General features: G+C 38.9%; 1 protein-coding gene across 2 annotated transcripts in view; it reads right to left on the reverse strand.

The window, feature by feature from the left end:
- The window catches only part of GUCA1C (guanylate cyclase activator 1C), a 51,773-nt gene that overhangs the window by 10,062 nt on the left and 17,934 nt on the right, over window positions 1-23,777 (reverse strand). For both annotated transcript variants that reach the window (XM_054481546.1, XM_054481547.1), the window contains exon 2: window positions 2,670-2,819. In XM_054481546.1, coding sequence (XP_054337521.1) covers window positions 2,670-2,819 — 150 coding nt within the window. The remainder of the gene's footprint in view (window positions 1-2,669; window positions 2,820-23,777) is intronic.

Raw genomic sequence — 23,777 nt, forward strand, 5'->3', positions numbered from 1 at the left:
TTGGTCCCAGCACTTTGGGAGGCTGAGGTGGGCGGATCACCAGGTCAGGAGTTCATAGACCAGCCTGGCCAATATGGTGAAACCCCGTTTCTACTAAAAATACAAAAATTAGCCAGGCGTGGTGGCGGGCACCTGTAATCCTAGCTACTCAGGAGGCTGAGGCAGGAGAATCGCTTGAATCAAGGAGGTGGAGGTTGCAGTGAGCCAAGATCATGCCATTGCACTCCAGCCTGGGTGACAGAGTGGGACTCCATCTCAAAAAAATAAAAAAATCTCTTAAAATCCGCACAATTGCCATTTTCAGACTAGGCAATTCTTTCTTGTTCAGGGCTGTCCTGTGCACCGTTGAATACTTGGCAGCATCCCTGGTCTCTAAGCAATAGATGGTAACAGCACTACGCATTCTCTACTCTCCAACTCACCAAAATGTCTCCAGACGTTGTGAAATATTCCCTGAATAGACAGTGCTCTAGGTCTACCTGCAGCTTTGAGCTTTCTTCACCTCTGCCAGTGGCCCTGCAGGATAAGATCTAACACAGCTCTATGCCAGCTTCCTCTCACAGTGTTCCATGCCTGGTCTATGGAAAACACCCTAGCATCCTTTGTCCCGACAAATTCTAGGAAGGCAGATACTTCCAAAATGTGCACTCTTGCTGCCACTGTTTGCTTCTTTAGACTTCTCACTCATGACTCAGACACTCACTGTTGTGGTCCTCAAATTGCAGGATACAACCACATCTCAATGGTTTCCTAACATCCCCATGTTATTGACTTGGGGGGGGTCCTACTAAATAAATTTCCCTCAAAAATCCTTAAAAACTTTATACCCTTGAAGTGAGATTAACCTATAACTGTCTCCTTTGTAGATCCTGCCTATACTGTGGTACTTCCTTGCAATCTCTTAATGCCTGGGCTGAATTCCATTTTAGCGTCTGTTTTATGTGTAGAGAGAACTTAGATTGTACACTTTGTATTTACCTTGCTGATTTTTTTCACTTTCCCGTTATATAGAAAGTATGTTCCTAGGCTACCAATTTCTCAGTAAGTATATATTCCATTGCATTAATTTATTTAAACATTTTCCTCTTTTAGTATTTTAAATTTTTTTGCTATCTTAAGAGATTCTGTGATGTAAATCATAGGACTTTTATCCTTAATAATTGTTTTTCCTGACTCAAAATAAGTAATGCTAACTCTAAAACAAAGATCAGCCTCTTGACACAGATTACCACATTTCCTGGAATGTTTTCTCCACTTACACCCTCTCCACAGTGTGTAAGGTGCCTTCCTTACCATGCTCTTACAAGAACTTGCTATTATTGTTTTTAGTACTGATTAATTTAATTAGAGACAAATGATATCTAATTATTACATTTCTGTTCTGTGCTTTTATTATTTCAATTTTCCTATGTTCTTTTTTTTCCCTTTCTAAGTTTAGCCCTTAAGTTTAAGGCCTAAAATGACTCCTGAAGGCCATTGATTCTTAGATCCCAGAATAAAAACCCTTGTTTCAAGAAATGCTTTGGTGGCATCCTAAGATCTGTATGCTGTATTTATATTTTCATTGTTTTTAGAAAAAGCTGAGTATTTAAGAGAACATTTTAAAATTTACACGGGGTTGGGTATTCTCTATAGAATATTTGATTTCTAAATTTGTGTTGCAATATGTAAGGTATAGGCAGAATTTCTAAATTGTTCACTTGCCAAGTGAATCCTAGCACATTTTTTTGTGTGAATGATCTATGTGAAATTAAAACATTAGCAATATTGGTATTATCCTACCCTTGAATTCTTTCCATATGTTGGTTAACTCTACATTCGCTTATTTAGCTTTACATTTTTATCTGCTTTGAACATTTGTTGAGAAGTTTAATTATAAATGTAGTTCTACTCACTTATTTTTCTGGCATTTTTGCTAATATTTCTACTGTGTATTTTATTTGTAACTCAGCCCCTTCATCTCTGAAACAAAGAATTTGAACCAGATCATTTCTAAGACATCTAATTCTAATGCTCTTTGAGTCTGTGATACAAATTCAATGTCTTGAATTCATAATATTAATTACACCTCTGATCTTCATTTAGGTATAGTGTCCCGCTTAACCATTTTTTTTACTCTGGGATCTTCGTTGTTTCATACCACGATAATAACTATCTCCTACTCCATTGGGGTGGTGGTATAGTGGCTCATAAAGGCACTTATTGAACTTTAGATATGGAAAAGACCTGAGATCCCTGAACCAACTATTAGAAATACTTCAGTATAGCTCCCAGAAAGATTAGTCCTCACATACCTTCATTCTTAGTCCATGTCTCTTGTTAAACATATATAAACCATCTCATAGTTTAGCTATTCCTCACAAGGTATTCTGCACTGAGGCAGAGAAAAAGATAAGTTGTTTTACAATATCATATTTGTTTCATTTTTTCATCGCAATGCTCTGTTAAATTTGTGAATGTCAGGGTGGACTGCACCAAGAAGAAAAAGCTGATTTGCCGTTGCCCATTCAGTAATCAATAGGTTAAGTAAAGCTTATATTACTTCAGCAATTCAAAATGTATATCCCCAAAACAGCCAACCCCATAGACAGCTGTTATCTACTCCATAGGAAGGGAAATTGGGTTAACTATATAGCAGCCTGAAAAGGATACTTTACTACTTCACTTACCATGAACATGTCCAGTAGTTCATTTTTGTCAATAGAACCATTTCCATCAGCATCATACAGCTTAAAATACCATTTTAATTTTTGCTCCATTTTTTCTTGCACAATTAGATTTACAGCAGCAATAAACTCCAAAAAGTCAATAAATCCATCCTATGGAAAGTAAGGTGAAAAGAGAAATAAATATTTAAGAAGAATAATTGTTTTTTATTTGAGAAGTCAGCATTCGTGAGCAGGGCCTTTAGTATAACTTAAATCAATCCATAAGATTTCAGCATAAAACTTTTCCCTAGTGTTTCATTTAAAAAAATGTTTATAGACACAAGTGACTTTAATTTTACAATTAAGTGCCTTAAGTAAATAGGCATTATTTTTTAGTGTAGTTTTAGGCTCACAGCAAAATTGAATGGAAGGTACAGAGGCTTCCTATATACTCCCTGTCGCCACACATGCATAGCCTCCTCCATCTCCCACCAGAATCGTACATTTGTTACAATTGCTGAATCTAGACTGACACATCATCATCACCCAAAGTCCATAGTTTACATTAGTGTCCACTCTTTGTATTTTACATTCTGCAAGTCTAGATATATAATGCCATGTACCCACCATTATAGTATTGCATAAAGTCGTTTTGCTATCCTAAAATTCCTCTGTGCTCTGCCTATTTAGTCTTCCCTAACTCCTGGCAACCATTAATCTTTTTACGGTCTCCATAGCTTTACCTTTCTAGAAAGTCATATGGTTAAAATTATATAGTATGTAGTATATAGTATGTAGCTTTTTCAGATTGGCTTCTTTCACTTAGTAATATGCGTTTAAATTTCCTCCATGTCTTTCCAGGGTTTGATAGCTCATTTCTTTTCAGCACTAAATAATACTCCATTGTCTGGATGTACCTCAGTTTATTTATCCATTCACTTCCTGCAGGACGTTTTGGTTGCTTCCAGATTTTGGCAATTATAAATAAAGTTGCTATAAATATCTATGTGCAGATTTCTTGTGGACTTAAGTTTTTAACCCCTTTGGACAAATATCAGGGGATTTGGATATGTAGGAGTATGTTTAGTTTTTAAGAAATTGCCAAACTATCTTTCAAAGTAGTTGAACCATTTTACATTTCTGCCAGCACTGAATGAGAGTTCCTGTTGCACCACATCCTCACTGACATTTGGTGTTTTTAGTGTTCTGGATTTTGGCCATTCTAATAGGTGTGTAGTGGTATCTCCTTGTTTTAACTTGCAATTCCCTAATAATATATGATGTTGAACACCTTTTTGTGTGCTTGTTTACCACCTGTATTTCTTCTTTGGTGAAATATTTGGCCTATTTCTTAATCAGATTGTTTTCCTTTTTTCAATTTTTTTATTTCTATAGGTTTTTGGGGATCAGGGGGCATTTGGTTACATGAATACGTTTTTTAGTGGTGATTTCTGAGATTTTGGTGCACCCATCACCTGAGCAGTGAACACTGTACCCAATATGTAGTCTTTTATCCCTCGCCACCCCCTACCCTTTCCCCAAAGTCCAATGTATCATTCTTTTACCTTTGCATCCTCATAGCTTAACTCCCACATATGAGTGAGAACAGACATTGTTTGGTTTTTCCATTTCTGAGTTACTTCACTTAGAATAATAGTATCTACTTTTATCCAGGTTGCTGTGAATGCCATTGTTTCATTCCTTTTTATGGCTGAGTAGTATTCCATGGTGTATACACACACACACACACACACATATGGATAATTTTCTTTATCCACTCATTGATTGATGGGCATTTAGGCTGGTTCCATATTTCTGCACTTGCAAATTGTGCTGCCATACACACGCATGTGCAAGTATCTTTTTCATATAATGACTTCTTTTTCTCTAGGTAGATACCTAGTAGTGGGATTGCTGGATCAAATAGTAGGTCTATGTTTAGTTTTTAAGGAATCTCCACACTGTTTCACATAGTAGTTGGACTAGTTTACATTCCCACCAGCAATGTAAAAGTGTTCCCTTCTCTCTGCATCCACACCAACATTTGTTGTTTTTTTTGATTTTTTGATTATGGCCATTCTTGCAGGAGTGAGGTGATATTGCACTGTGGTTTTGATTTACATTTCTCTGATAATTAGTGATTTTAAGCATTTTTCCATATGCTTGTTGGCCATGTGTATATCTTCTTTTGAGAATTGTCTATTCATGTCCTTAGCCCACTTTTTTTATTATTATTATACTTTAAATTCTGGGATACATGTGCAGAATGTGCAGGTTTGCTACATAGGTATACATGTGCCATGGTGGTTTGCTGCACCCATCAACCCATCATCTACATTAGGATCCCTCCCCTAGCCCCCTACCCCCCGACAGGCCCCTCCCTGTGTCCATGTGTTCTCATTGTTCAACTCCCACTTATGAGTGAGAACATGAGGTGTTTGGTTTTCTGTTCCTGTATTAGTTTCCTGAGAATGATGGTTTCCAGCTTCATCCATGTCCCTGCAAAGGACATGAACTTATTCTTTCTTATTAGCCCACTTTTTGATGGGTTTGTTTGTTTTTTTCTTGCTGATTTGTTTGAGTTCTTTGTAGATTCTCTCTATTAGTCCTTTGTCAAATGTACAGATTGTGAGATTTTTCTCCCACTCTGCCGGTTGTCTGTAAACTCTGCTGATTATTTCTTTTGCTGTGCAGAAGCTTTTTAGTTTGATTCCTATGTATTTGTCTTTGTTTTTGTTGCATTTGCTTTTGGGTTCTTGATCATGAAGTCTTTGCCTAAGCCAATGTCTACAAGGGTTTTTCTGGTGTTATCTTCTAGAATATTTATGGTTTTGGATCTTTGATTTAAGTCTTTGATCCATCTTGAGTTGATTTTTGTATAAGGTGAGAGACAAGGATCTAGATTTATTCTTCTACATGTGGCTTGCCAATTATCCCAGCACCATTTGTTGAATAGGGTGTCCTTTCCCCCACTTTATGTTTTTGTTTGCTTTGTCAAAGATCAGTTGGCTCTAAGTATTTGGCTTTATTTCTGGGTTCTCTATTCTGTTCGATTTGTCTATGTGCCTATTTTTATATCAATGCCATGCTGTTTGGTTGACTATGGCCTTATAGTATAATTTGAAGTTGGGTAATATGATGTCTCTAGATTTGTTCTTTTTGCTTAGTCTTGATTTAGCTATGCAGGCATTTTTTTTTTCGGTTCCATATGAATTTTAGAATTTTTTTCTAGTTCTGTGAAAAATGGTGGTATTTTGATGGGAGTTGCATTTAATTTGAAGATTGCTTTTGGTACTATGGTCATTTTCACAATATTGATTCTACTCATCCATGAGTATGGGATGTGTTTTCATTTGTTTGTGTCATCTATGATTTCTTTCAGCAGTGTTTTGTAGTTTTCCTCGTAGAGGTCTTTTGACTCTTTGGTTAGGTATATTCCTAAGTATTTAATTTTTTGCAGCTATTGTGAAAGGGGTTGAGTTCTTAACTTGATTCTCAGCTTGATCGCTGTTGGTGTATAGAAGAGCTACTGGTTTGTGTACGTTAATTTTCTATCCTTAACTTTTGCTGAATTCATTTATCAGTTCTAGGAGCTTTTTGGAGGAGTCTTCAGAGTTTTCTAGGTATATGATCACATCATCAGCAAACAGCAACAATTTGACTTCCTCTTTATTGATTTGGATTCCCTTTATTTCTTTCTCTTGTCTTATTGTTCTGGGTAGGACTTCCGGTACTAAGTTGAACAGAAGTGGTGAAAGTGGGCATCTTGTCTTGTTCTTAGGGGAAATGCTTTCAACTTTTACCCATTCAGTATGATGTTGGCTGTGGGTTTGTCACAGATTACTTTTATTACCTTAAGGTATGTCCCTTCTATGCCAATTTTGCTGAGGGTTTTAATCATAAAGGGATGCTAGATTTTGTCAAATGCTTTCTCTGTGTCTATTGACATGATCATGTGATTTTTGTTTTTAATTCTGTTTATGTGGTGTATTACATTTCTTAACTTATGTATGTTAAACCATCCCTGCATCCCTAATATAAAACCCACTTGATCTTGGTGGATTTTTTTTTTATATGCTGTTCGATTCAGTTTGCTAGTATTTTATTGTGGGTTTTTGCATCTTTGTTCATCAGGGTTATTGGTCTGTGGTTTTTTTTTTGTTGTTATGTCCTTCCTGATTTTGGAATTACAGTGATACTGGCTTAATAGAAGGATTTAGGGAGGATTCCCTCTTTCTCTAGCTTTTGGAATAGTGTCAATAGGATTGGTACCAATTCTTTTTTGACTGTCTAATATAATTCAGCTGTGAATCCTGGACTTTTTTGCTGGCATTTTTTTTGTTACCATTTCAATCTTGCTGCTTGTTATTGTTCTGTTCATAGATTCAATATCTTCCTGATTTAATCTAGGAGGTTTGTGTATTTCCAGGATTTTATCCATCTCCTCCAGGTTTTCTATTTTATGCACATACAGGTGTTCATAGCAGCCTTGAATGATCTTTTTGTATTTCTGTGGTATCAGTTGTAATATCTCCTGTTTCATTTCTAATTGAGCTTATTTGGATCTTCTCTCTTCTTTTCTTGGTTGATCTAGTTAATGGCCTGTCAATTTTATTTATCTTTTCAAAGAACCAGCTTTTTGTTTCATTTATCTTTTGTATTTTTTTTTGTTTGAATTTCATTTAGTTCTGCTCTGATCTTCATTATTTATTTCCTTCTGCTGGGTTTAGGTTTAGATTATTCATGTTTATCCAGTTCCATGAGGTGTGACCTTATTTGTGCTCTTTCAGACTTTTTGATGTAGGCATTTAATGCTATAAACTTTCCTCTTAGCACCACTTTTGCTGTATCACAGAGGTTTTGATAGGTTGTGTCACTATTATTCAGTTCAAGGAATTTTTCAATTTCCATCTTAATCTCATTGTTGACCCAACAATCATTCCGAAGCAGGTTATTTAATTTCCATGTATTTGCATGGTTTTGAGGGTTCCTTTTGGAGTTGATTTCCAATTTTATTCCACTGCAGTCTGAGAGAGTACTTGATATAATTTCAATTTTCTCAAATTTACTGAGACTTGTTTTGTGGCCTACCATATGGTCTATCTTGGAGAATGTTCCATGTGCTGATGAATAGAATGTATATTCTGTAGGTGTTGGGCAGAATGCTCTGTAAATATGTGTCAAGTCCATTTGTTCTAGGGTATAGTTTAAGTCCATTGTTTCTTTGTTGACTTTCTGTCTTAATGACCTGTGTAGTGGTATCAGTGGAGTATTAAAGTCCTCCACTATTATTGTGTTGCCATCTATTTCATTTCTTAGGTCTAGTAATAATTGTTAGTAAATTTGGGAGCTCCAGGCTGGGTGTGGTGCCTCATGCCTGTAATCCCAGCACTTTGGGAGACTAAGGCATGTGGATCACCTGAGATCAAGAGTTCGAAACCAGACTGACCAACATGGTGAAACCCCGTCTCTACTAAAAATACAAAAATTATCCAGGCATGGTGGCAAATGCCTGTAATCCCAGCTACACAAGAGGCTGAGGCAGGAGAGTCATTTGAACCCAGGAGGCGGATGTCGCAGTGAGCTGAGATCGTGCCATTGCACTCCAGCCTGGGTGACAGAGCAAGACGCCATCTAAAAAAAAAAAAAACAAAAAATTGGGGAACTCCAGTGTTAGGTGAATATATATTTAGAATTGTGACATTTTCCTGTTGGACTAGTCCATTTATTACTATATAATGTTCTCCTTTGTGTTTTTTAACTGCTGTTACTTTAAAGTTTGTTTTGTCTGATGTAAGAACAGCTACTCCTCCTCACTTTTGGTGTCCGTTTGCATGGAATGTCTTTTTCCACCCCCTTACCTTAAGTTTATGTGAGTCCTTATTTGTTAGGTGAGTCTCTTGAAGGCAGCAGATAGTTGTTTGGTGAAGTCCTATTTACTCTGCCATTCTGCATCTTTTAAGTGGAGCACTTAGACCATTTATATTCAATGTTAGTATTCAGATGTCAGGTATTATTCTATTGATTGCGCTATTTGTTGCCTGAAGATCTGGTTTTTTTTGAGATGGAGTCTCGCTCTGTCACCCAGGCTGGAGTGCAGTGGCGTAATCTCAGCTCACTGCAAGCTCCGCCTCCCGGGTTCACACCATTCCCCTGACTCAGCCTCCCAAGTAGATGGGACTACAGGCGCACACCACCACGCCAGGCTAATTTTTTGTATTTTTAGTAGAGATGGGTTTTCACCGTGTTAGCCAGGATGGTCTCGATCTCCTGACCTCATGATCCGCCCGCCTCAGCCTCCCAAAGTGCTGGGATTACAGGCATAAGCCACCATGTCCAGCCTGGTTTTTTTTTTCCTTTTCATTGTGTTATTGTTATACAGGTCCTGTGAGATTCATGCTTTAGGAAGGTTCTATTTTGGTTTATTCTGAGGATTTGTTTCAAGATTTAGAGCTCCTTTTAGCAGTTCTTGTAGTGCTGGCTTGGTACTGGAGAATTCTCTCAGCATTTGTTTGTCTGTAAATGACTGTATCTTTCCTTCATTTATGAAGCTCGGTTTCACTGGATACAAAATTCTTGGCTGATAATTGCTTTGTTTAAGGAGGCTAAAAATAGGACCCCAATCCCTTCTAGCTTGTAGGGTTTCTGCTGAGAAATCTGCGGTTAATCTGATAGGTTTTCCTTTACAGGTTGCCTGATGCTTTTGCCTCGCAGCTCTCAAGATTCTTTCATTTGTCTTGACTTTAGATAACCTGATGACTATGTGCCTAGGCAATGATCTTTTTGTGATGAATTTCCCAGGTGATCTTTGAGCCTCTTGTATTTGGATATCTAAATCTCTAGCAAAGCTGAGGAAGTTTCACTTTACTATTCCCTCAAATATGTTTTCTAAACTTTTAGATTTCTCTTCTTCCTCAGGAACCCAATTATTCTTAGGTTTCAACATTTAACATAGTCCCAAACTTCTTGGAGGTTCTGTTCATTTTTTTTTTAATTCTTTTTTTTTTTGTCTTTGACAGATTGGGTTAATTCAAAAGCCTTGTCTTTGAGCTCTAAAGTTCTTTCTTCTGCTTATTTGATTCTATTGCTGAGACTTTCTAGTCTATTTTGCATTTCTCTAATTGGGTCCTTGACTTCCAGAAGTTGTGATTGTTTTTTATTTATGCAGTCTATTTCACTGAAGAATTTTCCTTTTCCTTTCATATCCTATATCTTTAAGTTGGTCTTCACCTTCCTCTGGTGCTTCCTTGATTAGCTTAATAATCTACCTTCTGAATTCTATTTTGCAGTTCAGAGATATTGTCTTGTTTTGAATCCATTGCTGGTGAGCTGGTATGATCTTGGAGTCTTGTTTTGTCATACTATCAGAATTGTTTTTCTGGTTCCTTCTCATTTGGGTAGACTATAACAGAGGGAAGATCTGAGATTCAAGGGCTGCTGTTCAGATTCTTTTGTCCCGTGGGATGCTCCCTTGATGTGATGTTCTCCCCCTTCCCCTAGGAATGGAGCTTCCTGAGAGCCAAACTGTAGTAATTGCTTTTGCTCTTCTGGGTCTAGTCACCTAGTGGAGCTACTGTGCTCCACGCTGGTACTGGGGAGTATCTGCAAAGAGTCTTGTGATCTGTCTTCAGGCTTTGCAGTTGTGGATACCAGCACAGTTTTTCAGCATCTCAGGAAGACTGCAGTGGTGATCTAGTTCCTTCAAAGGGTCTGTGGATTCTCTCAACTTTCCTAATATGTACCTGTGGTAGTTCTTGGAGCAAAAGTCCATGATGTGAGTCTCCACACACTGCTCCATCCATCTGAGCAGGAGCTGCAAGCTAGTCCTGCCCCTCTCCACCATCTTAATACAGATTGTCTTCTTCTTGTTGAGTTTTAGGAGTTCTTTTTGTATTCTGGATAACAGTCCTTCATCAGCTATGTTTTTTGCAAATATTTTCTCCAAGTTGGTGGCTTGTCTTTTCATTCTCTGACAATGTCTTTTGCAGAGCAGAAGTTTTTAATTTTGATAAACTCCAGCTTATTATTTTTCATGAGTTATGCCTTTAGCATTGTATTGAAAACATCATTACCAAACCCAAGGTCATCTAGATTTTCTCATAAGTTATCTTTTAGGAGTTTTATAGTTTTGCATTTTATATTTAGGTCGCTGATTCACTTTGAATAAATTTTTGTGAAAGGTGTAAGGTCTTTGTCTAGATGCTTTTCTTTGCACATGGATGTTTCATTGTTTCAGCACCATTTGTTGAAAAGACTGTCTTTTCTCCACTGTATTGCCTTTGTTTCTTTGTCAATGATTAGCTGAATAGATATATGTGGGTCTATTTCTGGCCCTCTATTCCTTCATATTGATTGATGTAACTATTCTTCCAGAAATACCACACTATCCCAATTACTATACTTTTACAGTAAGTCTTGAAGTCAGGTAGTTTCAGTCCCCCAAATTTGTTCTTCTCCTTCAATATTATATTGGCGATTCTGGGTCTTTTGCCTCTCCATATAAACATTAGAATCAATTTGTCAATATTTACAAAGTAACTTGCTAGGATTTTGAATTTCATTGAATCTACAGATCAATTGGGGACAAAGTGACACCTTGACAATACTGAGTCTCCCTTTCCGTGAATATAGAATCTCTCTCCTTTTATTTAGTTCTTTGATTTCTTTTATCAGAGTTTTGTAGATTTCCTCATATAGATTTTGTACAGATTTTGTTAGATTTATACCTTATAATTTCATTTGATGGTGCCAATGTAAATGGTAATATGTTAACTCCACTTATTTATTGCTGGTATATAGGAAAGTGATGACTGATGACTTTTGTATAAAAAACTTTGTGTCTGAAACTTTGCTAAAATCTCTTATTAGTTCTAGGAGGTTTTTTTTTTTTTTTTTTTTGGTCAATTCCTTTGAGTTTTCCAAAGTTGAGCATCACGTTATTTGCAAAGACAGTTTTATTTTCTCCTTCCCTAACAGTTTAAATTTTATATCCTTTTCTTGTGTTAATGCAGTAGCTAGGACTTCCAGTAAAATGCTGAAAAGCAGTGATGAGAGGGGACATCCTTGCCTTGTTTCTGATCTTAGTGGGAAAGCTCTTAGTTTCTTACTATTAAGTATGAGGCTTACTGTCAGGTTTTTGTAGATATTCTTTATCAAGTTGAGATTAACTACCTTTTTAGAGAAAATGTTTACTTCTTATGCCAAAGAAACAAACATAAAATGCCATGATAGAAGGCTGAATCCTCACCACTGAACTTCTTTAATGCCTTTCTTCCTCTGAATTTCTTCAGATTTTGTCCTCTTCTGAAGACCAAGTACCAATTTTTAATAGAGGGAAAACATATCAAGCAGACAAATTTTATATTCCTTTTAATAGGAACTGGTTGATATTTTTGGACTGCTAAATTCCAGGTTAGGATTTAAGTGCATAGTTTCAGGTATGAATCAAAATTAATGAGGCTCTTTTTCTATAAAGATTTTGTCGTATTCATCAATCTTGGAGAAGATTATTTAAGGACTGCAAGTTTAGGTAGTGTCCCTTATCCTGTTTTTAATTGGTAAAACATTTTCAGTTGAAACAGAAACAATCTGTGTCACTGTTTAGAATCATGTGCTTCAAACCTGGCATACGTAAATGTTCAACTGTTTTAGGAAAGGTGGCCAGCTCTCGGGAGGCATGTGACTCATTCTTCGCTATTTTCCCATGTGAGTTCTGATGCTAACGGTGGCATATCCAGCACAAGAAAACATGCTGCAGGCTGTAGTCTTTTTGGAGTATTTGTGATGCCAGGGCCTGTTTACAAAACCGGGATGTGACATAAAGTAAACCACTGCTCCCCAGAAATAAAGAGCTTTAGATTTATCAGTCTGTAAAGTGTTATGTGTTTGACTGAGTCTCAAGCTTTTGTGAATAGTTTCACGAAGTCTATAAGAAAAGCAACTGAGAAACAACCAATAGTTCTGAATTGAGAAGCAAAGTCTATTTGGCTTTTTAAAAGTTTTTAAAAATAAGATTACCACAATATTTCAGATGTTGGAAGCTAATATGGTAATCACTGTAGCATTGTTTTCTAAATTTATTATACTTTTATTTTCTACACTGTGGATGTTTTACCTTTACAGTCAGAAAGTGATAAGAAAACATTTCAAAGTCATTTTACTACATTTAGTATTAGATTTTTGTGTTTTACAACTTAGACCTCTTTACCCCATCACTAACTCTGATACTTCTTATAAGAGATAAGATTTCTTCTAACAGATAGGATTCTATTTGAATGGGTGTCCTAAAAGAAATTTGTTCAAATACACAAAACCTAACTGATTTTACCTTTTTGCTGCTTGCCTTTCCTACTGCTCACTGCCACTTCACTTTATTAATCCCCAGCAGAGCTATGACTGAGACAAGAGAAATATGTTATTATAGGGTTGAAATTTATTTAAGATGACAATGAGGTATCATATCTCCAGATTCGGCAGGACATGACCATTATTTTTCAGAAACAGGTCTGGAAGTGTGGATGAAATAAGCTGAATGGACAGTATCCAACCAGAGGTACATTTACTCCCAGGCCTTCCTCTGGGGTCTTTAGGGTTGACCAATCAATTCAGCAGTCTCCTGGACAGTTATTGTGTGAATTTACCAAAGAGTCACAGGAGCATCCTCCCTGCAAGCCTGGCTTGTTATTAAGTTGATCCTCCAGAGTTTCCATAAAAACCTTTTATTTGATGATGGTCTGTTTCACTTTACAAGTTCCACTTCAGTGACTGCATTTTTCAATGTCACCTGCATGATGAATGGCAAAAGGCTAAATACAGCAATGTTGCCTTAGAACATTTGATATTTTATTTTTAGGTACAGTGCATGGGTGGTCCTAATATCTTTCAATTCAGGCTCTAAGAGCTCTGGGCAAGCCCTTACCATGAGATGCACATAAATATTTTCACTGTATGGTTTTTAAATGATCAACCTGGTTAATCAAACCTTTCTACTTAGACAAGGGCATCCTCTTTCAAAAGCTTCTGTAAGCAAAACATTTTGTGTTTTCATTTCAGTATTCTGTCATGCACCCAGGCAAATTAATCTTTACAATTTACAGCCAATTCTTCTGTTCCATTATATTTCTGTTAAGATTTTGTAGAAATTTGCACTGGTGAAATGACTTTGGCAAATGTGACTTAATGGCTTGTATTAGTGTTGGAGAGGGTTTAGGGTACTTACTTATTCTATGAATCAGGAGGAAAAAAAATTATGGTTTTCAGTTAATCTATGGATTTCAAGGGCTGGAGAGGGGGATAATTATCACTGCAAAGGTGAGGAGATGTCCCTGCAAATGTGACTAAGAAGGATGCAATAGAGAAAGTCCAAAGGTTTTCTTTGGGGTGATCCAAGGGAACAGTCTTTTTCTTCCTTTCTTTTTTTTTTTTTTTTTTTTTGAGACGGAGTCTCGCTCTGTCGCCCAGGCTGGAGTGCAGTGGTGCTATCTGACCTCCCGAGTTCATGCCATTCTCCTGCTCAGCCTCCCAAGTAACAGGGACTACAGGTGTCCACCACCACGCCCAGGTAATTTTTTGTATTTTTAGTAGAGATGGGGTTTCACCGTGTCAGCCAGGATGGTCTCAATCTCCTGACCTCGTGATCCGCCCACCTCGGCCTCCCAAAGTGCTGGGATTGCAGGCGTGAGCCACTGCGCCCGGCCGGGAACACTCTTAAGCTCACGTTTCCATAGTTGAACTTCAGGAGTCCCCTGACACATGAAACTGTTTGGAAATGAAGAATTCTTATTGGCCTGAGCCTGAGTGGGGTTCATAAATTCCTTGCATGAGAATCATATGGGGGATAATGAAACATGCAGATTCCTAGACCTCCCACCAAAACAAACAAACAAACAAACAAACAACAACAAAAAAAACCAGCATCAAAGCTCCTTGGGATATAGTTCAAGAGTCTATATTTTAAAAAGCTCCCCAGATAAGTCTTATATGTCCTAAGATTGGAGAACCATGGACCTAAGCTGTTTTTCTAATCCACACCTTTCTCTGTAGGCAATTTTATCATCTAGCCATCTCTCCAAGTGGCTATTGTAATTGTGATTTATTCCAATCTAAATTTATGTAACCTTATTAAAACTAATTTGGAAAATTATGACCTGTATGGCTCAGTCTCAAAATGATATATGCCATAACAATAAAGTCCAGCAGGCCGGGCACGGTGGCTCATGCCTGTAATCCCAGCACTTTGGGAGGCTGAGGTGGGTGGATCACCTGAAGTTGGGAGTTCAAGACCAGCCTGACCAACCTGGAGAAACCCCATCTCTATTAAAAATACAGAATTAGCAGGGCGTGGCGGCGCATGCCTGTAATCTCAGCTACTTGGGAAGCTGAGGCAGGAGAAATCGCTTGAACCTGGGAGGCAGAGGTTGCGGTGAGCCGAGATTGTGCCATTGCACTCCAGCCTGGGCAACAAGAGTGAAACTCCATCTCAAAAAAAAAAAAGAAGTCCAGCAATCAAACATTAATTTCAAAATAATGGAAGGTCTTTGCTTGTATTTCTGGAATACATACGAGTTGCAAGAAATTTTAAGGATTTCTTCACAACACCCTCTTCCTCTCTCATCTGCTTCTCCACATATGTCATACTCTTCAATTTTCAACAATCTCCACTTCCTAATCTTTCACTGCCAGCCCTAGCATGAAAACATTTTATCCTTTTACCCCACCAATTTTTCTTATAATGCTACATCACAAAATTGTAAAGAATTTATTTGGCAATGGCAGAATCCCCCTCTGAAACTGAGGAAGGGGAAGAAATTAAGAGCTCACAAAGCCAGAACCCATTCTAGTGAGGCTCAGGAAAGGAGAGTTTGGGAGCATGTATATAAAATAATTTTAACCCCAACATGTTTATCTATGTATACATCATGTTCTGGAGAGGATTCCAGGGAAAAGTTTAATGGGGGGCTAGGGGAGGAGGTGTCAGGATATGAAAGCATAACAGCTTCTCAGGCCCCTAAGGGAGTTTGGTTCCATTATATATTGTGAATCATTTCATAAGGGGGAGAGGAAAGAAAGAAAAACTATATGGAGACTTCAAATTTAAGGTTTCTTCTGGTTCCTAAAACCTATGGAAGGTCAACATCACTAATCTTCAGAGAAATGCAAATCAAAACCACAATGAGATATCATCTCATACTAGTCAGAATGCCTATTATTAAAAAGTTAAAAAACAATAGAGGCTGGAGAGGCTGCAGAGAAGAAGGAACATTTATATACCGTTGGTGGGAATGTAAATTAGTTCAGCCGCTATGGAAAGCAGTTTGGAGATTTCTCAAAGAACTTAAAACAGAGCTAGCATTTGACCCAGCAATCCCATTACTGGGTATATACCCAAAGGATTACAAATCATTCTACTATAAAGACATATGCACACTCACGTTTATTGCAGCACTATTCACAATAGCAAAGACTTGGAACCAACCCAAATGCCCATCAGTGATAGATGGGATAAAGAAAACATTGTACATATACACCATGGAATACTACGCAGCCATAAAGAAATGAGTTCATGTCCTTTGCAGGGACATGGATGGATCTGGAAACCATCATCTTCAGCAAACTAACACAGGAACAGAAAACCAAACACTGCATGTTCTCACTCATAAGTGGGAGTTGAACAATGAGAACACATGGACACAGGGAGGGGAACATCACACACCAGGGCCTACTGGGGCGTGGGGGGGCAAGGGGAGGGAAAGCATTAGGAGAAATACATAATGCATTCAGGGCTTAAAACCTAGATGATGGGTTGATGGGTACAGCCAACCACCATGGTGCATGTATACCTATGTAACAAACCTGCACGCTTTGCACACATATACCAGGACTTAAAATATAATTTTTAAAAAGTCAAAAAAAACAATAGATGCCGGCGAGGCTGCAGAGAAGGAGGAACGTTTATATACTGTTGGTGGGGATGTAAATTAGTTCAGCCACTACAGAAAGCAGTTTGGAGATTTCTCAAACAACTTGAAACAGAGCTACCATTTGACCCAGCAATCCCATTACTGGATATATATCCTAAAAGAAAACAAATCATTCTACCAAAAAGACGTATGCACTTGTAAGTTCACCACAGCACTACTCACAATAGCAAAGACAAGGAATCAACCTAGGTGCCCATCAACAGTGGATTGGATAAAGAAAATGTGGTGCATGTACACCATGGAATACTATGCAGCCGAAAAACAGAACAAAATCATGTCTTTTGCAGCAACATGGATGAAGCTGGAGGCCATTATCCTAAGGAAATTAACACAGGTACAGAAAAGCAAATACCACATGTTCTCACTTATGTTCTTGCTCTTAAGTAGGAGCTAAACGTTGGGTACTCATGGACACAAACATGGCAACAATAGAAACTGGGGACTACTGGTTGGGGAAGGAGAGGAAGGGAGCAGGGGTTGAAAAACTACCTATTGGGTACTATAATCACTATCTGGATGATGGGATCAGTAGTATCCCAAACCTCAGCATCATGCAAAATACCCAAATAACAAACCTGTACTCCTGAATTTAAAATGAAAATTGAAAAAAAAGACCATAAAAAATATAAGCACATTTTTATATCTATAAAGAAAGCATAAAGGCCGGGTGCGGTGGCTCATGCCTGTAATCCCAGCACTTTGGGAGGCCGAGGCAGGCAGATCGTGAGGTTAGGAAATAGAGACCATCCTGGCTAACATGGTGAAACCCCGTCTCTACTAAAAATACAAAAAAAAAAACATTAGCTAGGCATGGTGGCATGCACCTGTAGTCCCAGCTACTTGGGAGGCTGAGGCAGGAGAATCGCTTGAACCTGGGAGGCAGAGGTTGCAGTAAGCCGAGATCACGCCACTGCACTCCAGCCTGGGCAACAGAGCAAACCTCTGTCTCAAAAAAAAAAAAAAAAAGAAGGCATAAAAATACATATGTACAAATGTATGGTTAATTTTTTTCCTTTCTACCATTAAATAGATGAAACTTTAGAAGTCAAAATAAGGAAATAATCAAAAATAAGGAAAACGAAAGCTTGTAGTGCTTCTGTCCAACAGAAAACCAGAAGTGGAATATATGGTCTTCAGGCAATGTTCATGAGCTCCCAGAAATCACAGGTGTTTTCAGGATATGATCAATTTGTAGGCAGGTAAAAAGTTAAATTATAAGGCTTATATGAGGTGGGGTGTGGCGGCTCATGCTTGTAATCCCACCACTTTGGGCAACTAAGACAGGTGAAACACTTGAGCCCAGGAGTTTGAAACCAGCCTGGGCAACATGGTGAAGCCCCGTCTCTACAAAAAATACAAAAATAAACCAGGTGTTGGAGGAGCCAAGATGGCCGAATAGGAACAGCTCCGGTCTACAGCTCCCAGCGCGAGCGACGCAGAAGACGGGTGATTTCTGAATTTCCATCTGAGGTACCGTGTTTATCTCACTAGGGAGTGCCAGACAGTGGGCGCAGGCCAGTGGGTGAGTGCACCGTGCACCAGCCTAAGCAGGGGCGAGGCATTGCCTCACTCGGGAAGCGCAAGGGGTCAGGGAGTTCCCTTTCCAGGGGTGACAGACGGCACCTGGAAAATCGGGCCACTCCCACCGGAATACTGTGCTTTTCCGACGGGCTTAGGAAACGGTGCCCCAGGAGAGTATAGCCCGCACCTGGGTCAGAGGGTCCTACGCCCACGGAGTCTCGCTGATTGCTAGCACAGCAGTCTGAGATCAAACAGCAAGTCGGCAGCGAGGCTGGGGGAGGGGTGCCCGCCATTGCCCAGGCTCGCTTAGGTAAACAAAGCAGCCTGGAAGCTTGAACTGGGTGGAGCCCACCACAGCTCAAGGAGGCCTGCCTGCCTCTGTAGGCTCCACCTCTGGGGGCAGGGCACAGACAAACAAAAAGACAGCAGTAACCTCTGCAGACTTAAATGTCCCTGTCTGACAGCTTTGAGGAGAGCAGTGGTTCTCCCAGCACGCAGCTGGAGATCTGAGAACTGGCTGACTGCCTTCTCAAGTGGGTCCCTGACCCCTGACCCCCGAGCAGCCTAACTGGGAGTCAACCCCGGCAGGGGCAGACTGACACCTCACACGGCCGGCCAGGTACTCCAACAGACCTGCAGCTGAGGGTCCTGTCTGTTAGAAGGAAAACTAACAAAAAGAAAGGACATCCACACCAAAAACCCATCTGTACATCACCATCATCAAAGACCAAAAGTAGATAAAACCACAAAGATGGGGAAAAAACAGAGCAGAAAAACTGGAAACTCTAAAAAGCAGAGTACCTCTCCTCCTCCAAAGGAACGCAGTTCCTCTCCAGCAACGGAACAAAGCTGGACGGAGAATGACTTTGACGAGCTGAGAGAAGAAGGCTTCAGACGATCAAATTACTCCGAGCCACGGGAGGATATTCAAACCAAAGGCAAAGAAGTTGAAAACTTTGAAAAAAATTTAGAAGAATGTATAACTAGAATAACAAATACAGAGAAGTGCTTAAAGGAGCTGATGGAGCTGAAAACCAAGGCTCGAGAACTACGTGAATAATGCAGAAGCCTCAGGAGCCGATGCAATCAAATGGAAGAAAGGGTATCAGCCCTGGAAGATGAAATGAATGAAATGAAGTGAGAAGGGAAGTTTAGAGAAAAAAGAATAAAAAGAAACGAGCAAAGCCTCCAAGAAATGTGGGACTATGTGAAAAGACCAAATCTACGTCTGATTGGTGTACCTGAAAGTGACAGGGAAAATGGAAACAAGTTGGAAAACACTCTGCAGGATATTATCCAGGAGAACTTCCCCAATCTAGCAAGGCAGGCCAACATTCAGGTTCAGGAAATACAGAGAACGCCACAAAGATACTCCTCGAGAAGAGCAACTCCAAGACACATAATTGTCAGATTCACCAAAGTTGAAATGAAGGAAAAAATGTTAAGGGCAGCCAGAGAGAAAGGTCGGGTTACCATCAAAGGGAAGCCCATCAGACTAACAGCGGATCTCTCGGCAGAAACCCTACAAGCCAGAAGAGAGTGGGGGCCAATATTCAACATTCTTAAAGAAAAGAATTTTCAACCCAGAATTTCATATCCTGCCAAACTAAGCTTCATAAGTAAAGGAGAAATAAAATACTTTACAGACAAGCAAATGCTGAGAGATTTTGTCACCACCAGGCCTGCCCTAAAAGAGCTCCTGAAGGAAGCACTAAACATGGAAAGGCACAACCGGTACCAGCCACTGCAAAATCATACAGAAATGTAAAGACCATCGAGACTAGGAAGAGACTGCATCAACTAACGAGCAAAATAACCAGCTAACATCATAATGACAGGATCAAATTCACACATAACAATATTAACTTTAAATGTAAATGGACTAAATGCTCCAATTAAAAGACACGCACTGGCAAATTGGATAAAGACTCAAGACCCATCAGTGTGCTGTATTCAGGAAACCCATCTCACGTGCAGAGACACACATAGGCTCAAAATAAAAGGATGGAGGAAGATCTACCAAGCAAATGGAAAACAAAAAAAGGCAGGGGTTGCAATCCTAGTCTCTGATAAAACAGACTTTAAACCAACAAAGATCAAAAGAGACAAAGAAGACCATTACATAATGGTAAAGGGATTAATTCAACAAGAAGAGCTAACTATCCTAAATATATATGCACCCAATACAGGAGCACCCAGATTCATAAAGCAAGTCCTGAGTGACCTACAAAGAGACTTAGACTCCCACACATTAATAATGGGAGACTTTAACACCCCACTGTCAACATTAGACCGATCAACGAGGCAGAAAGTCAACAAGGATACCGAGGAATTGAACTCAGCTCTGCACCAAGCAGACCTAATAGACATCTACAGAACTCTCCACCCCAAATCAAATGAATATACATTTTTTTCAGCACCACACCACACCTATTCCAAAATTGACCATATACTTGGAAGTAAAGCTCTCCTCAATAAATGTAAAAGAACAGAAATTATAACAAACTGTCTCTCAGATCACAGTGCAATCAAGCTAGAACTCAGGATTAAGAATCTCACTCAAAACCACTCAACTACGTGGAAACTGAACAACCTGCTCCTGAATGACTACTGGGTACATAACGAAATGAAGGCAGAAATAAAGATGTTCTTTGAAACCAACGAGAACAAAGACACAACATACCAGAATCTCTGGGATGCATTCAAAGCAGTGTGTAGAGGGAAATTTATAGCACTAAATGCCCACAAGAGAAAGCAGGAAAGATCCAAAATTGACACCCTAACATCACAATTAAAAGAACTAGAAAAGCAAGAGCAAACACATTCAAAAGCTAGCAGAAGGCAAGAAATAACTAAAATCAGAGCAGAACTGAAGGAAATAGAGACACAAAAAACCCTTCAAAAAATCAATGAATCCAGGAGCTGGTTTTTTGAAAGGATCAACAAAATTGATAGACCGCTAGCAAGATTAATAAAGAAAAAAAGAGAGAAGAATCAAATAGATGCAATAAAAAATGATAAAGGGGATATCACCACCGATCCCACAGAAATACAAACTACCATCAGAGAATATTACAAACACCTCTACGCAAATAAACTAGAAAATCTAGAAGAAATGGATAAATTCCTCAACACATACACCCTCCCAAGACTAAACCAGGAAGAAGTTGAGTCTCTGAATAGACCAATAACAGGAGCTGAAATTGTGGCAATAATCAATAGCTTACCAACCAAAAAAAGTCCAGGACCAGATGGGTTCACAGCCGAATTCTACCAGAGGTACAAGGAGGAGCTGGTACCATTCCTTCTGAAACTATTCCAATCAATAGAAAAAGAGGGAATCCTCCCTAACTCATTTTATGAGGCCAGCATCATCCTGATACCAAAGCCTGGCAGAGACACAACAAAAAAAGAGAATTTTAGACCAATATCCTTGATGAACATTGATGCAAAAATCTTCAATAAAATACTGGCAAACAGAATCCAGCAGCACATCAAAAAGCTTATCCACCATGATCAAGTGGGCTTCATCCCTGGGATGCAAGGCTGGTTCAATATACGCAAATCAATAAATGTAATCCAGCATATAAACAGAACCAAAGACAAAAACCACATGATTATCTCAATAGATGCAGAAAAGGCCTTTGACAAAATTCAACAACCCTTCATGCTAAAAACTCTCAATAAATTAGGTATTGATGGGACATATCTCAAAATAATAAGAGCTATTTATGACAAACCCGCAGCCAATATCATACTGAATGGGCAAAAACTGGAAGCATTCCCTTTGAAAACTGGCACAAGACAGGGATGCCCTCTCTCACCACTTCTATTCAACATAGTGTTGGAAGTTCTGGCCAGGGCAATTAGGCAGGAGAAGGAAATCAAGGGTATTCAATTAGGAAAAGAGGAAGTCAAATTGTCCCTGTTTGCAGATGACATGATAGTATATCTAGAAAACCCCATTGTCTCAGCCCAAAATCTCCTTAAGCTGATAAGCAACTTCAGCAAAGTCCCAGGATACAAAATCAATGTACAAAAATCACAGGCATTCTTATACATCAATAACAGACAAACAGAGAGCCAAATCATGAGTGAACTCCCATTCACAATTGCTTCAAAGAGAATAAAATACCTAGGAATCCAACTTACAAGGGATGTGAAGGACCTCTTCAAGGAGAACTACAAACCACTGCTCAAGGAAATAAAAGAGGATACAAACAAATGGAAGAACATTCCATGCTCATGGGTAGGAAGAATCAATATCATGAAAATGGCCATCCTTCCCAAGGTAATTTACAGATTCAATGCCATCCCCATCAAGCTACCAATGACTTTCTTCACAGAATTGGAACAAACTACTTTAAAGTTCATATGGAACCAAAAAAGAGCCCGCATCACCAAGTCAATCCTAAGCCAAAAGAACAAAGCTGGAAGCATCACGCTACCTGACTTCAAACTATACTACAAGGCTACAGTAACCAAAACAGCATGGTACTGGTACCAAAACAGAGATATAGATCAATGGAACAGAACAGAGCCATCAGAAATAATGCCACATATCTACAACTATCTGATCTTTGACAAACCTGACAAAAACAAGAAATGGGGAAAGGATTCCCTATTTAATAAATGGTGCTGGGAAAACTGGCTAGCCATATGTAGAAAGCTGAAACTGGATCCCTTCCTTACACCTTATACAAAAATCAATTCAAGATGGATTAAAGACTTAAATGTTAGACCTAAAACCATAAAAACCCTAGAAGAAAACCTAGGCATTACCATTCAGGACATAGGCATGGGCAAGGACTTCATGTCTAAAACACCAAAAGCAAAGGCAACAAAAGCCAAAATTGACAAATGGGATCTAATTAAACTAAAGAGCTTCTGCACAGCAAAGGAAACTACCATCAGAGTGAACAGGCAACCTACAAAATGGGAGAAAATTTTCACAACCTACTCATCTGACAAAGGGCTAATATCCAGAATCTACAATGAACTCAAACAAATTTACAAGAAAAAAACAAACAACCCCATCAAAAAGTGGGCGAAGGACATGAACAGACACTTCTCAAAAGAAGACATTTATGCAGCCAAAAAACACATGAAAAAATGCTCACCATCACTGGCCATCAGAGAAATGCAAATCAAAACCACAATGAGATACCATCTCACACCAGTTAGAATGGCAATCATTAAAAAGTCAGGAAACAACAGGTGCTGGAGAGGATGTGGAGAAATAGGAACACTTTTACACTGTTGGTGGGACTGCAAACTAGTTCAACCCTTGTGGAAGTCAGTGTGGCGATTCCTCAGGGATCTAGAACTAGAAATTCCATTCGACCCAGCCATCCCATTACTGGGTATATACCCAAAGGCCTATAAATCATGCTGCTATAAAGACACATGCACACGTATGTTTATTGCAGCATTATTCACAATAGCAAAGACTTGGAACCAACCCAAATGTCCAACAATGATAGACTGGATTAAGAAAATGTGGCACATCTACACCATGGAATACTATGCAGCCATAAAAAATGATGAGTTCATGTCCTTTGTAGGGACATGGATGAAACTGGAAATCATCATTCTCAGTAAACTATCGCAAGAACAAAAAACCAAACAC

The sequence above is a fragment of the Pongo pygmaeus genome, chromosome 2 (genome assembly GCF_028885625.2).
Source record: "Pongo pygmaeus isolate AG05252 chromosome 2, NHGRI_mPonPyg2-v2.0_pri, whole genome shotgun sequence".
NCBI classification, from domain to species: Eukaryota; Metazoa; Chordata; class Mammalia; order Primates; family Hominidae; genus Pongo; species Pongo pygmaeus.